At 39.7% G+C, this 16,571-nt stretch overlaps 1 protein-coding gene across 4 annotated transcripts in view; it reads right to left on the minus strand.

Moving 5' to 3' along the window:
- Positions 1–45: 45 nt before the first annotated feature.
- The window catches only part of LOC135688357 (betaine--homocysteine S-methyltransferase 1), a 28,134-nt gene continuing 11,608 nt past the window's right edge, over positions 46–16,571 (minus strand). Inside the window, exons 2-10 of one of the 4 annotated variants that reach the window (XM_065205182.2) lie at positions 14,461–14,578; positions 9,488–9,623; positions 8,320–8,426; positions 6,984–7,181; positions 6,414–6,561; positions 4,155–4,337; positions 3,371–3,501; positions 2,719–2,816; positions 46–1,543 (exon numbers count right to left, since the gene is read on the minus strand). In XM_065205182.2, the coding sequence (XP_065061254.2) occupies positions 1,426–1,543; positions 2,719–2,816; positions 3,371–3,501; positions 4,155–4,337; positions 6,414–6,561; positions 6,984–7,181; positions 8,320–8,426; positions 9,488–9,623; positions 14,461–14,472 (1,131 nt within the window). In that variant the 5' untranslated portion in view covers positions 14,473–14,578 and the 3' untranslated portion in view covers positions 46–1,425. Of the gene's footprint in view, positions 1,544–2,718; positions 2,817–3,370; positions 3,502–4,154; positions 4,338–6,413; positions 6,562–6,983; positions 7,182–8,319; positions 8,427–9,487; positions 9,624–9,929; positions 11,406–13,669; positions 13,694–14,460; positions 14,625–16,571 lie in introns of those variants that run through there. The other 3 variants (XM_089114037.1, XM_065205183.2, XM_065205184.2) reach the window with 3 other exon arrangements.

Raw genomic sequence — 16,571 nt, forward strand, 5'->3', positions numbered from 1 at the left:
AATATTTCCTCAAGAGAGGCATGGGACAAAGAACTCATTTTATTATGAAAATTCAACAACATCAATACTACCGAATAAAGAAACAGCTCTTGATATCTGGTATAAGAGGCACATCTTATTAGGCTTACGCACTAAAATGACGAAAAATATTACACAAGAGAAAATATTACCCATTACTGATCTGCCAAATCATTGTTAGAGATAATCGGTATAAAGTATCATACTGGGGAAAATAAAAACAGTTTTTTCTTTATATTCACCACTGTCTTCTTCGGTAAATTTCAATTTTAATGTTTGAAAGTGAACTATCCTAAATTATATTGACATGTTAAATTTACACGTTGAAATATACGGACTGTTAAAGGAGAATATGAATAGCGAAAAGAAAATGTGACTGCGGTGGAAAAACCTTTTCACTTCGCAACTCGAATTCATCTTCTTCGAGGGAATCAAGGTTAGCTGGTTTAACCTTTGAACAAATTCTAGAGATCATACCCTCTTCCCGCGAAGATTAGGTGTTATTTTCTATATCTAAGTTATTTTCTATATCTAAGTTATTTTCTATATCTAAGTTATTTTCTAAATCTTTGAAAACTTTTGAAAACTATTGCATTTTTATCAATTTTCAGAAGAATTATGTTGACTATGTTTTGATAGAAAAGGGGGTAGCTTATCCCCCATTACCTACCCCCACTATAGATGCATTTTTATATCTATGAAATAATGTTGAACCAGTGCATCATTTTCGCCACATAATTGACCAAAAAGGAAAGTAAGCAAATGTAATGTCTCATATGATTTTCTATTAAGTACGTTGTTACAAATTTATTTAATCATATTAAATCATATTAAATCAAGCTTAAATCATATTTTTCAACATGAAGCTGTTGTATAATACCTACAAGAGTTATGTAATACACTCTTTTTTATAAGAACAATTTTATAAAAACACGAGCCTCAAAACTGGTCAAAAGTTAAGAACAAATTAAGAACAAGCTGAGACTGAGCTTCTGCCAAATGCAATTTTGAACAACTTTTTTTCTCAAAATCGAAGATTATTAGCGATGTGTGGGTGCTTTTTCGGTGAATATTCAAAATTTGTCAACAAATTAAGGCTGACTCACTCACTTTGTTGGCAAATGAGGCCTGAACACCTCCTTAGAGCGAAAAAGCTAGCAATAGCACTGCTTACACCCTCTTAATTTAAGAACAAATTAAGAACAGCCTCAGATTTTCGAAAAAATTAAGAACAGTCAGCCTGAACTTAAATTTACTGGTTCTTTTAAAAAAAGAGTGTAATTTATTAGATTAGGAAAAAAACCTTCGTGTAAGGGATAACCCTTGAATAATAATGATTGTATCTCCTTAATTTTCTTAACACAATTCCCCTATACACAATAATCTCTACAAGATACTTTTTTCCGTCTATCTTGGCAGGCCATTTTTACTTCTCCATTCTGGATCGTACTGTGATTTTGACATCCCGGAAGAGAAAGGCCTTCCTGTTGTTGGCAGCAAATTTTCCCAGTACTCGCGTCTTCCCCTGTTTGAGTTAAGCATTAAAAATTTTCAGAAAACTACAAGTAACCTAGAAGCTTATTCGGGGGGGGGGGGGGGCTGTTTTAAGGGGGGACCAATAAAAATCTCCTACAAGTTATCATACAAAAATCTCGTTTCGTAGCTTTTTTAAAATTTTCAAGATCATTTTATTTGGAATTTTTCCTAATAATTGTTCTAAGATACCATACAAAAGTATGAAATGAAGCACAAAAAGATATTTAAGTTCAAAACGTTGATATTTTCATTGTATTTTCGTCGTCTTATTACCATAAAAGCTTCTGGGGGCTTATTTACTTTTGTTAGTCCAAGAGGAGGGCTTAAAAGAGAGGGGGCTTGTAAATAAATCAAGGTAAAAAGTTATAAAAATGCCCTTATGCATTTTTTGTTATGAAAATCTCATAGAACTGTTCTCCAAAACTTTGCTAGCAGCTTCGAAAGGTTCTGTCAATCAATTTTTATATGTTCATCTTCGTCAGAGTCACCAAGATCAATTGGTATCCTCGGAACATCTAAACACTCACTTCTAAGGCGCACAAGTAAATATTTATATGGGCCGTATTTAATGCACACAATCTTATCATCATCACACCCATCAAGAGACCCACTCAATGCACATCTTCTCTTTGTTTGACATCAAGGGCTTAAAAGGAGGGAGGCTTAATAGAGAGGGGGGCTTTTTTTAAATATTTGCTTGATAAGGAAGCTTAATAGAGAGGGGGAGTTAATAGAGAGGGGGCTTCAAGGAGAGAGGGGATTAATAGAGCGTTTACGGTAGCTCGTGTATCATTTTTTTTTCATTCGCTGATTGAACGTGTTATCGATCATAGAATGGTTTGACTTTCTGTTGCATTTCGAATAAGCCCTTATGGGGGCTTATTGTAATGCCAAAATTGGCATCATAGGGTGGCGGCTTTTCAGAGGTTTGAGGCTTATTAGATTTTTTTTTCCGGAGGCTTTTTCGAGGAAAGGGGGCTTATTTGCGAGAGGGGCAAATTGAGGATTTTAGGTAGTAGACCCAGTAAAAATACCCGAGTTGGTTGCAGTCCCAAGACTTTGAAGGCTTGGAAGACCAAGCAAGTAAAATATATGTTATTTTAACCGGAATACAATTTACGCATAGATCGAAAACAAGTTATTAAATGAAAGTTATCTACTCACCTTTGTTTTATCCAGGGTGTAGGACTGTTAGCAAGAGCAGTTCCCCAGTCGGACATTTTATCTGCATTCGGAGCTTTAAAGCCACGTTCTTTTGCAAGCTAAAATAATTCGACACAATTTTGAATATTGTCATTCTTAAGCACTAACGTAGTTAATACAAAAGCAAAATTTTACAGAATTTCAGTGCAATAAAGAATAGTGCAAAAATCATATTCTCCACGGCAATTTTTTTTCATCGCAGGAAGGACAGTTGTAGATTGGTTAACCTCCTTTTACTGAAGGAGCCACAGTCAGAGTGACGATAAGAAAAAGGTCCTTTTATCGGGAAATGACAATCATTTGTGCCATGTGTGCTTATTCGTAATTCAGTCACTGATTATAAAATGCCGTTTTTAGATCAGTGATGACAGCCTAATTTCATAACTTGGTTAGTTAATGGTTTACGGAGACCATTAAGAATATCTCCAAGAATATATATTTGCGTTTTGCCATTCACGTTCTCTTCATTGGACATGTCTCGCAATCATGTGTTTCAAAATATCATTTATGACGACTGTAGCTCTTGTATATGAGGGGATAAGGATCTTTCTAAAGTGCAATTTTCAGGGGCAAAACTAGACTTTCTTGAGAGAAAATTAATAGAAGAATGAACCTCGGCGGCCATTTCTCTAATATGGTAGGCTTCAAAGTTGCAGCAGCCTCCAATGTACTTTACACCAGCCTCGTATGCGTTACGTGCAAATTTTCGTGCATCAAATCGTGTTAAAGATCTGGGCTCGAGAGCTGTGCAAAATAATTAAAAACAAATATTTAGAAAAGATGAAAAAACATAATCGTTTTTCAAATTGAAGAATTAACACGATATAGCATTGTAATTATAAACTGAGAAAACCCACAACTATATTTGTGTGTACCTAGGGTATTCGCTTGACTTTATCATTCTGTGGAACTAGTCGCAGATCCAAATTAGTTACAAGGAGGAAGAAACCTAATCTGGGTAATGGTTAAATTTTGCTTGCTTGTCTGTTTGCTTGAATACTCATACAGAATGGAAAATGTTGTAATTTCAGGCATTATTGCAACCGAAGTATATGCAATTATTTGATGTCGATGATCAGATAAAATTCCTAGCCCTGAATATAAGAATAATTTCCCTTTTTATCTTAATATTCATGGCTGTACTTTTATTCACTCGTCGTCTTGTACTCAAGAAATTATAGCCGCGGGGACAAACAACGGACATATATATGCAATTACACTTTGATTTACAAGGGAACCACAGATTCGCAACTAAGAATCATCCTGTTCTATACGCCAAAGCGTATACAGAATGCATCGGGCACTTAATGACAGAACAGTAGTTTTCAACTGGTCATACCTCCCTACGCAACTATGTAAATGCTTGAATGTCCGATGATTATAGAAATGATACTTGCCGAACGGGAACTCCGGTAATCCTAGATAACCATCTTTGCCCGCGTCCGGAGTCAAGAACCCCAGCGGTTGGCAAATAAGATGCTTCTTCAGCCCTGCTTTCTCTAATGCGTCCTTGACATCTTTCATTGCTTCAACCAGAAGCTCTGGACCAAAGCAGCAGTTTAATCCAATTACGTCAGCCCCTGGAAAAAAATTCATTTCAAGCCGGTTTTCCACTAGGCGAATCAATTCGCACAACCTGAAGCGATGAGAGTTTACGCATGCGTGTTATGTCTATCACTAGAAAAAAAGGTTGCTGCGGCTCTTCGCCAACACAATCTTTTTGTTTGCAGGTGCACTGCGACCGAGCATACATATGCGCCTTTTCGAATCACTCTGGTCGCAAAGAACAAATTCAACTCGCTTTGGTAAAGCCTAGCCCACACTAGCGATTATTGTCGCCAGCGACGGCAATTTTTGTCGCTAAATGTTTTCCCCCGCACACTTGCGATTTTTTCTGCCTTAGCCAATGACTTTTGGTCTCCATCTCGTAATGAGCCTCGATAAAAATGACCAGAAATTAACAATCCAATTTTTTATAACCAATGCATGTGCCTGGACATCCTCAAAAATTACGGGATGGGAAAATTTAGACAAAAACAATGAAAATATTGCCAGCTTTAATTTAACCAGGCCACATTTAATGGCAAAAAATTAGGCCCAAAATTTGTAGATTTAGCTTGGCCTAAATTAAGCTACTTATTATATTTTCTTCTCTTTTGTACTTTAGAGAACCCAACACATGGGTTTTATGCACAATCTGTTTTACTGTTAGTTGCTAGTAGATAGTAAAACCTACATCGTACGAGATTTTTCGTTTTATAGGCAACCCATACTGCTATAAAAGGATATATTAATAGAAGTGCAGTTGTTAGTGCAATGAGGGAGAAATCTTATTCGTGTTTATCCAAAGACGTTTACAAATAATTGAGAGCAGTAGTACCCGCTCGTGGCACTAAGAGTATCAGCAAGCTCAGCCACGGCTGCAGCTTTTGCCGTCCTATCGTCGTATTGTCGAGAGGATATGGCGTACAAGCAGGGTTTCTCGCGCCACAAATCGACTTACAAATCCTCTTAATGCGTTGTCCAAGAGAACGAGCATGTTCCTGTGACCTCCATCTTGTCAATATTCTTAAAAATCAACACACTTTCCACGTGCCTTGAAAACACTTTATGATTGGCTGATCAACAAAAAAAAATTTTTGCGCCCCGTACACTTGCGATTTTCAGTTTTTAGTCGCTGGCGACAAAAATCCTGTGATGTTTTTCCCGTAGTCGCTGGCGACAAAAATCGCTAGTGTGGGCTAGGCTAAAAATGCTATGGTCCTACTCACGAAGCTAAGTCGCGTGAACAAGCTGGAAGGAGCCAATCAGATCACAGGGTTACACATGGAGCATGCAAGCGACCAAGAGACTGGCATCGCGGTCGGCTTTAAAAGTTACCGTAACGTATTCAAACTCTAACTAAAAGTTATTTATACTTGCTGTTAAAGAAACTCGAATGAAGAATTCGGGAGGCGGTATTCTATGGCATATGCAATTTCAGGCGCATAGTCTGCAAGAGCCTTGTGGCCCATACCGTCCGGAAGGACCTTCACGGTAGAGGATATGATGTCGAAGAATTAGATATCAATGTGGATTTTTGGTAATGAATTCTTTGTATTAGGAATTACAACCAGCATCATTCTCTTCTCTATGGTCGGTGTAATTATGCAAAAAGACGTGTGCACTGACTTTAACCATGGAACAGGTTCAGATGAAAATTGCTTAAATTATTTTACGATGATGTTTCAAGCAGCGCTTCCTTTTCAGAGCTACAACTAAAGGAAATACCAAAACAACATATATATATATATATATTTGATCTACAAAAGGAAACACGGTATGGTATTTTATAGTACCATACGGAGATACCATTGTCTTCCTAATGAGTAAACTGTGTCTCTCTCATCAGTTTGGTAAACAATTCTGAGTCAGAATGATAAAACAGAAACGCCGGAGCGCATTTTGGGGTGGGGAGAGGTTGGGGGTAGGGTGGGAGCCCTAGAAAAATTGGCAAATATTTTGGTAGTTTTACCACGATTATCTTTGTTGCTACAACCTTAATATCATACTTCAGCAAAAAGGTGAGGGGGCTACACCCCCGCGACAGCCCCCTTTAGGCTCCGGCGTGCCTTTAAACAAATTTTCCGAACCATCACTGCAGATATTTAACTAACCCCATTTAGCCATCTCTACAGCACAGTCGCCAGTGGAGACACCATTTCGATCACCCATCCCGCCAATGTTCATCATGGCTACGATTGGTTTGTTTGCTTTTCTTAATGCTTCTATCGCCCAACACATCTCTTCGATATACCTGAAGTACTAGGAATAAGTTATTTCTATTAGCGCCGATTTGTATCGCTAAATGTTTCATGAAATTTCCTACCTGTTAATAGGGTGGATATAACTGTAAAGGAGCTTGACTAGTTTGTTGCGATGGGCCTAAATTTTGAGAGATGGCCATCGAGCGTGTGATTTTCGGGGAATTCAATGTGGCCAAAATTTGCAATGAAAGATATCAAGGAAAGGGCCATGCTGGGACAACGAGTTATCTTGATACAAGACTAAGATACAAGGCCCAAATTCAATTTAGGTCTTAATTCAATTCTATAAAATTGATTTTTCATAGGACTGGAGTTGGAGAACAAAGCTCGAAAAAATGCAGCAAAGCCACTTTGCGGTAAAATGCAAAAAATAGACGAAAAGTATATAATGGGGCTGTATTTCACCAGCTGAAAACCTACCTCAGCCACAACAAAATCAACATCATTTTCGATAAAGCATTTCACTTGCACTGCAAACTCCGCGGCACTATCTTCCTTGCTGTCAGGTCCTGTGTACGCAAACGTTTCACTGAGGCAGCCAGCCACTAAAACATCTCTGCTGCTTTCTTCTGCCACCTCCTTGGCTATTTTGCAGGCAGCATCATTCATTTCTCTACACTAGAATTCAGTTTGAAACTTGGTAAATTGTTAAGTGTGAAATATGTATATCTTCTATTTATATCTCTTTGTAATTGCCAGAGAGAGAGAGAGAGAGAGAGAGAGAGAGAGAGAGAGAGAGAGAGAGAGAGAGAGAGAGAGAGAGAGAGAGTGAGAGAGAGAGAGAGAGAGAGAGAGAGAGAAAGAGAGAGAGAGAGAAAGAGAGAGAGAGAGAGAGAGAGAGAGAGAGAGAAAGAGAGAGAGAGAGAGAGAGAGAGAGAGAGAGAGAGAGAGAGAGAGAGAGAGAGAGAGAGAGGGAGAGAGAAATAATAATATAATAAATAATAATAAATAATAAATAATTTGTTTAAAGTTGGCGTACTAAATGAACGGTTGATAGCTATAAAGAAGCTAATTAAGGCCAGTAAGGCTAATTAAGAAAGGGAGAGAGAGAGAGAGGGAGAGAGAGAGAGAGAGAGAGGGAGAGAGAGAGCAGGTCCAACATGGGAAGAAGCAACATCACTGGCGGTGGACGCTTTGTAATAGAAATAAAGACACTGATGGAAAGTTCTATAGGTATAACATCTTTAAAATAACGTTTCTGTAACTTTGTTGCGAATTCACGTCTTCACCCATTTTTTATTTTTTGGTAAAATCAATAGAGCAGAAGAGTAGCACAGATCAGAGAAGCTTGTAATGTATCTCACTATCAATAATTCATTATGTATTTATGTACTGACACGACAAGGAGAAATAATTCTCGATCCCTTTTTTTCGAAAAGAAATTTAGTATACGCTCGACAGAAAGGACAGTAGATATATTCACAATGAAGCAACAAATGGGACAATAACACATAGATAATTTATGGAAAGCCTTGCAACTTGCATTGCCATTGATGGCTCTCGTAGAAAACATTGTTCGCCTACCTACTATCGTTGTATATTTCTAAGACTTGTATAGAGAAAAACATGAGGCTTTGTCAACATAGGTAATATTCTTATTGCATCAAAAAGTCAGGAAAACTATGCGAGTTACTGGTTCACATTAGGTTTTAAAACTCTTTTGAAGAAAAGGCACTTGGTAAGGGAGAAGGGTTGTAGTCGGGTCTGAATAGTTTCTTAAGCATAAGTGGTCGACAAAAAATCTGAAATAGTCTACCGTGCCACGTATACCAGCCTTTTGTAGATGGGAGTCACTTGCAAAGAACGTCAAGGCTTGCAATACATCGGCACCAGAGTGGACATACTCGCGATGCAGTTGGCGCACTACAATAAGCAGAGCAAATCATGTTGCAAAGTAGAAGAGTGATTGAAAAAAAATCTCAAGTATTAAACTTAATAGCATGCGTAATGCAAAAGATCAAATACAGCATAATCCGGGTACAACGTACTTTAAGGGACCGGCAGATTAAGTAAGTTATATCTAAAGTACGTTGTAGCCTGGGTAATTAAAAAGTGAGTAAACCCAAGTTGTAAAAAACAACACTTTCAACTAAATTGTTATAGGCTAGATAGTAAGACAAAGTATTTCTGAATATCCAGATGTTGTTGACTGCAGCATCCAATTTGCTCAACATCTTCCATGTTTCGTCGGCTTTATACAAATCCGAAAATTCGAAAAATCGTTGTGAAACTTGGACAGCACTTGAATCAATCAAGGGAACAATAAAACAATATCAAAAATCGCAAGTGGTTGAGGTCTCACTTTCTCCTATGATACATGGCACCTTGATATAAGTGAGCAACACAATGGATTTTCAACAAAGAAGACATACAAAGTACATTGTATCCGATGGAAATTATTTAAAAGGGTAAAGAAGAAGTACGCTATAACCGGAAAGTATGTTATAAACGAGTACGTTATAACCGGGGTATTTTCTTTACTGAAAAGTTTGGACCTTTTGCCGGGCCAAGTACACCAGTACAGGAACCGCGGAGGCTTTAGCCCAACCTTTTGCAAAAATGCCAAATGTTAAGTAACAAACTACCAGCAAAGTCTCTTTTTATACGGTTCTAGCCCCCCCCCCCCCACTTTTCTCAACGCTCCGCGGTGCCTGCAGTACGTAATATCCGAAAGTACGTTATAACCGAGTACGTTATAACGGGATTATACTGTATGCGTATGTACTGCTGCCAGTACCATAGGAAGGTTAGAAGTTTAAAGGTTCATCATTTTTTGGAAACAATAAGACCAATAGGGATTTTTCATTGAAAAAAAGATTTTTTCTACTTTTTAGGGGGTTTGATACAAAAATGATAAGAACTATGGCACGGCCTGTTACTGCAAAGACGGGTGTACTCGGCTGACTGCAGAGAAAGAATCTCACCTGCCTCAGGATACTCTAAAACGACTTCTGGTGTGAATCGGCCCGCATGAACGTACCCTCGTCTCTCCAAATTGAATATCATACCTCCATCGCCAATTATTACTTCTCCTGCATCGAGTCGCTCCAACAGACTTTTCTAAAAAGGAATCAGTAAACTATCAAACTTCCTATTGAATTGGAGAGGGCTGTTAGTTTCTGCTTGAATAATAGGATAACAAACTTCTCCTTGGAAAGCGCGGGAGAAACTACTGTTATCCTTCAGTAAATAGCATTATTGTTTTAAAATGTGTCTTACGGTGTTTGACGCCGTAAAGGCAAAACTGTAAGGTGTATAGAGAAGGATGGTTCTAGGATGCTACTCCGAGTTAAAAACTTAAATTGATCACCAGAAAACTTTTCTATTCGTGAAAAGAACAACGCCCGTTGCAAAAAGTATTCTTACATCCATTGAGAAATAATCCTTAAAATCCTTCGGTTATTTTTTCAAATTGATACAAGGAGTGTCCTCTGATAAACAAACCAACTGCCAAAGTTTGTCTTGTCAGTAGCAACGGCTTGAACTAACACCCAGTACGAAACTTCTCCATATCATTCAAAGAGCGATAAGCATTTGAAGCCACACAAATGGTGGCTAAATTTATGAATAGTGGCGCTGCTAATTCTTTTGTTACGGATTGCCCTGAAAATGCAAAGGTCACCACTGCACTGGCACTGTCACGCAAACACGTGAGGGTCGTGCACTCCGTGAGGCCAGCATAAACCTTAGAACAGTGATACAGTGATAGACCTGAACACAAATGTAAAAAATTCGAAGGGATGCGACCTCAAAACTGCCCCCCAGACCCCATATCGACGACATTATCAAAATATGAACAAAACACGTTTTTTTCTCCAAAACCTTCATTAATTAAAACCAACATTATATATTACTGTGCAAATCAGGAAGCCTGCAAGATGTCGCAAGACGTAATCCCTGATTTGTCGGAGGAAAGTCTAAATTCTCATTGTTTAGGGCTATTGTTCTTTCCATTTGTCTGAACCAATGAGAAAGTGAGAAAATAATGGACATACACATTAGGGCGAAGACAAAGGTTACATCTCATGGCGCTTCACAGAGTTTTAGCAAACTGTTAAATATCCCAGTTGCATATAAAAACCAGAATTTCATTCTAAAACTTCTCAAAACACTATTTTCTCTAAATTTTCTTTGTCTTTTAATTCGAGGCTGGCTTACACTCATTTTTTCATAAGAAACAAATGAGGTCTCCAGTTTCTTAATCATCTGGAAATTTCAATTGTTTCTCATTGTTTCTTAAGAGTTTCTTAATTATGATGTCATGAATGATGTACTCTTTTTTATTAGAACCAGTAAATTTCAGTTCAGGCTGACTGTTCTTAATCTTTTCAAAAATCTGAGGCTGGATTGTTCTTAATTTGTTCTTAATCTAATAGGGTGTAAGCAGTGCGAGTGCTAGCTTGTTCGCTCTAAGGAGGTGTTCAGGCCTCATTTGCCAACAAAGTGAGTGAGACAACCTTCATTTGCCGAAAAGTTTGAATATTCGATGAAAAAAACACCCACTCATCGCTAAAAATCCTCGATTTTGAGAAAAAACGTTGCTCAAAATTGCATTTTTCACAAGCTCAGCCTTAGCTTGTTCTTAATTTGTTCTTAACCTTTGACCAGTTTTGAGGCTCGTGTTCTTATAAAATTGTTCTTATAAAAAAAGAGTGAGAATTAAAGGGAGCGAATTATGGAAATATTTGATGAAGCGAAAATTAGAGGGAGCGAAAATTAAATGGAACTTGAAAAATCTATTAGTTTTTAGGCCCTTCAAGAAAACTTCAAGTTACCATCTTTACGCGCGTCAAATGTTCATCCTGCGTTGATCGCTTTCATTGTTACAGTTCTCATTTAGTGACTTTCTGGAAAAATATCCATACTGAAGGTCATAAAAAAGATTCCTTAATCCTTAAAATTTTGAAATTTTGAATAGGCCCTGAGGAGGAGAACCTTAAAACCTATGTCTTTATAAGGGGCCTTACTGTACTTCGAAATAATATCCATTAATCTTCGATAACGATAATATTGTCCTCTCCAATGTCTGCAAGGGTGATGGTGTTAGGCAGCTGTTTCCCTATTTGACCCCGAAACGAGGAGATCAATCTGTAAACAAGGGCCTAAGTGCGTGTCGAACGTTGTCTGAATTGTATCTATCTATCGATATAGCTTGATTTCTAGCAGACAAACGGATAGAAAGAGCAGATTTAATTACTCATTGCCTTGGAATGAGGTTAGTTTTCTTTTTCGTGCTTGTTTCTTGCAGTTTTTAGTCATTTCCCTATTTGACCCCAAATGTCGATTTCCCTATTTGACCCCGAGCGCGTCGATCACTCAGCTGATTTATTTAGAGAAAACTTGTAACCCTCGTTGCAGGATGTGTGAAATTTGGATGAATATGAAGAGAATGTGTATTTTATATTGATATTTCTACCTTTTGCTATTTATTTTTAGTTAAATCGATGCTTTTCAACGTGTTTTGCCTATTTGCTCCCGTCGCTACGGAGGAGACACGCATCAAGCTAACGTAGAAGAAAAACATTATCATTTATTCTGTAAAAATTGCCGTAGTTGAATTAAATAAGCATCTAAAAGGTAGATTGAGGGATGCCGAATCCGATTCTGAGGTTGGTTTTGAGATATCTGTCCAATTTTTGGAGTTATTAACGATTTCCCTATTTGACCCCGTTCCCTATTTGACCCCGAGCGCTACCAACGCTGCTCAATTCTCCAGTAGCTAAGTACCTCAATGTTACAGCAAGCCTCAATGCTGGGGATAATGGTCCCCGAAATCGGCTCTTCTTTTTAAGCAGCGCAGGTCCAACTAATTTGAGTAAATCGTCGAAAGTAGAAGGAAGCATTCTGACAAAATTTAAATGCATAGAGTGGTCGTTAGCCTCATCTCTTGTACCAAGTTATCAAAGTGGCCTTGTTGTTCTCGGTATTTCCATAATTCCCTTACTCAAGAAGACTGCTTTCTTTTGCCTTTCTCCAATAAATTCAACGCAATCAATCGGTTTCGATAAGCCAGAGCTAGCAGAACGTCGTCTTGTTTACACACCATTTCAGAAAAACGCTAGGAAGAGAACGCATCTAGTGTGAACAGGACCGACGCGTTTTTGCCATATCCTGCCGCAGTGTGCCACATCATACTGCGATAAATGTGAATGCAGCTTCCTGCGTGGTTCAACCACAAAATTTCGCTATCTTTTGTTTAACTGTTGTTCTACATGGACAATTGTTAAACAGACAAAGAACAAACAATTCGAATTTCTATATCTGTGACCTGAATTTCCTCAGACACCAAGCCTGACTGTAAACATCGCAATGCTTGCTCAAGTGGTTTGAATGCATTTCAAACAGTTGTTTTAAGGGGTCCAGGAGGGTCACGACATAGAATAGGAAATAGGCAGAAGGGTAACTCTCGTCGGTTCCTTTTTTGTTTTTGAAGCCTGAGTCAACAATAGAATTCCCCTTTAACCTTGATTTCATTAGACGAACTTAGCCACAATGATATGTAAGAGACGAAGTCGCTAGATGTCTAACTCTATTGTTATCAAGTTAGGCAAAATCACTCATGCGGTAAAAGGGCAAAAAGACGATTCCGGGCTCAGTATGGGAAATTCCGAAGCTGGCAAACGAGACCCAAAATTTTAGAAAATCCATTTAATTTAAGAAGGTAACTTATATTTTGTCAGATTACCGTATGCATTCAAATTTTTGTTTGTACACGGGTTTTGAGATTTTTAAAATATTTTTTACCGTGGCGTTGATAATCAGATATAAACGAATTATGAAACATAATTGAATTTGTTCACTATCATGGGACATTTCGTCTCAAATATAGTTGTCTACTTTCATTTTTTTTTTAAATTTCCCAGACAGATACATGCTAAGCCTCGCATGCGGTAATTTTTCCAGGCTTCACCCCATAGGTAGGAGTTCCCCTTCTGCCTAATTCCTATTCTGTGGTCACGATCCTAGGCCCTCCACCTAAGAAAAAACTAAAAATTGCAATGGGCCCTGTATTTGAAAATTGAAATGGACAGGCGCCCTCCCTAAAACCGCCGCTGACTTTACAGGCAAGCGAGTTTCTCCAAAACATCAACACTTATTCTCAATACCTGATCCATTTGTGAGACACGAAGCTTCTTCAGCACATTCCCCAACACGTGTTGCTCGATCGGTTTTCTAACATTACAAACAGTTACTCGAAAACCTATTGCTTTTGCTTTAGCAATGACATCATTTGCTACTTAATGAAGCTCTGTTTATACTCATAAGAGATTTGATGACGTCTAAACTGCTTAAATTCTAACCGAAAATCTAAACCTTTGAAATAACCTGCAACTTTAAGGAGCACCCCTGTGTTAAAGCTTTTTCTTTACCCGGATTAGCAGGTAGTTTGGCGAGGGCAGGCGGATTTGTCAAAGGCGATGAGATGACGCGCCAAATAGAAAACATAAAGGATGGGTAAACAAAAATATGCTAAGTGATGATTTACATCTGATTTACAAAACAACTTCCCTCAAACTGTCTTAATAGCCAGTTGTCAACAACTGGTGCTAAACGACCTTATATAGAAAAGGCCATGACTCAATGCCTTTAAAGAATGAGTGGGGGGGGGGGAATCTCAGCTTATGGGGGTTGTGGGGAAATTGAGAATGTCCCGGTCGATCGATTCTTCGAAAGGCGAAATTTCTCAGCGGCAACGATTTTCGTCCGGCTCGTTACACATGTGGTTGTGTTCTTAAATGAGCATCTCTGATCACTACTGTCTGCTTAAGCTTGCCCAGTGCAGTTATAGATGCACAGTCGGTTCCATTAATGTTCAAAGTTCCGTCTTCAGTGACGTAAAATTTAGACGCTTTAACGCATAATTGTTCAATTAAAGCGAACAACAAATCTTCCTTACCTTAACGTGCATCCTTGAAAATTCACTACTACTTTTCTCTGCCTTGTTTTCTTTCCCTTTGTTTCTTGCAAAGTGCAAATTACCAAAATGGAGACTGCCGTTCTTTGCACGAAGTCGCCTGCAATAGTAACAATAGTCAAATCCACAGAATAAAACCACCGAATAGATAGAACTCACGGAGTCAGCTTTTCAGCTTATCGGGGGGGTCTGAGAACCTCGAGAGAATGCGAATAACACAAGTATAGTTCCGGTTTCAACATTGCCCGGTATTTAGGCCCCGGTCGAAAATTTGCGTATCCTCCTTAGTAGAAAGAAACTTGTTACAGAGGGGCGTTTATTGATAATAAAATCAAATCTGTTTTAAATGAAGCTACATTCATATTGGGAAGGGGGGGGGGGGGGGGCTGACGACGGGCCTGAATAAGAGTATTTCACATTTCAAGGCGTTGCTTTCGTTTAATCGTACATTTACATATTCCCGAGCTACCCGAGCTACCTTTCAATGATGTTATAGGAACGCTGATTGACGATGTTCCTATATTTAATTTTGCTTTTGTTGTTGCGAATGCTGTCGTTTTTATGTCTGATTTAACGTGCAGAAAACACGGAGCCAGCAAGAGACGATATTGCGTGACCGCTGCGTCTTGATGAATTTACTGACTAATTACAATTTAGGGCGTATACACATAAAACAAGAGACGATACAAATGTGTTGTTTATTACGTTACATGGATATGAAGACAATGGAAAGTGTTAATGACAGAGACACAATGGAGGCCATGATTACGTTTAGACGATGGTCACTACAGAGCTCCCCCCTAGAGAGCGAGTGGGTTGAAGCGAACGATGAAATGTTATCTAAAATGTTTGAAAGAATGTTAGTAAAATGTCCGGAAGAAAAGTTGTGTTAAATGTTCAAATCACTGTAGATGTTCGTGAAGCTTCGTGTGTCTTTATGTTGTAGAATCGTGCCTTTGTGTTTGCAAGGTTTTCGAAGAATGACCAGGAACCATGATGTTTGCGATGCGAGGTTTTGTGAGTAGGGTGACCAGAAACCTTTGGATGCTTGCAAGGCGGGTGATGGCACTGTGTGTGATGAGTGCTGCGGTGCTGCCTTGAGTGTGCTGCAACATTTTCTGGGCGCGGAATGTTGTCGACCTAGCGTGATAAACACCAGCTTTTCGCAGGGTGTGCTGCCGAACCTGTTTGATGTTGTGTTTGACGAAGGCATTTGCGGGATTCTGTGTGTACCTCAGCGAAGCGATGGACGGTGTGGTGCTGTTAGAGATTTGGAGTCTGGGGCTCAGGCTAGTGCATCGTCGAAAACATATACGGTCCTGGGTCCTGGGTCCTGGTCCTGGCTCCTGGGTCCTGGGTCCTGGGTCCTGGGTCCTGGTCCTGGGTCCTGGATCCTGGGTCCTGGGTCCTGGGTCCGGGTCCTGGGTCCTGGTCCTGGTCCTGGTCCTGGGTCCTGGGTCCTGGTCCTGGTCCTGGTCCTCAGTCCTGGTCCTCAGTCCTGGTCCTTGGTCCTGGTCCTGGTCCTGGTCCTGGTCCTGGTCCTGGGTCCTGGGTCCTGGGTCCTGGGTCCTGGGTCCGGGGTCCTGGGTCCTGGGTCCTGGGTCCTGGTCCTGGTCCTGGTCCTGGGTCCTGGTCCTGGTCCTGGTCCTGGTCCTGGGTCCTGGTCCTGGTCCTGGTCCTCAGTCCTGGTCCTCAGTCCTGGTCCTTGGTCCTGGTCCTGGTCCTGGGTCCTGGGTCCTGGGTCCTGGGTCCTGGGTCCTGGGTCCTGGGTCCTGGGTCCTGGGTCCTGGTCCTGGTCCTGGTCCTGGGTCCTGGTCATGGTCCTCGGTCCTCGGTCCTTGGTCCTGGTCCCTGGTCCTGGTCCTTGGTTCTGGTCCTGGGTCCTGGTCCTGGGTCCTTGTTTTCCGGTATGCCTCGCACAGGTCGCACGGAAGACCATCAGATTTTCAGAATTTAGTTTTATTCTTCACAGTATTCAGTCATTGAAATAAGGCAATCACGTTTATCACAATATTTTATTTTCCTTCTTACAGATAATACATTTTACTCTCTTTACACAATAAACACAGGACCGAACTTGGTCGATCTCACAC

Source organism: Rhopilema esculentum, chromosome 19, assembly GCF_057945365.1.
Source record: "Rhopilema esculentum isolate cy_ngs chromosome 19, ASM5794536v1, whole genome shotgun sequence".
Classification (NCBI taxonomy): domain Eukaryota; kingdom Metazoa; phylum Cnidaria; class Scyphozoa; order Rhizostomeae; family Rhizostomatidae; genus Rhopilema; species Rhopilema esculentum.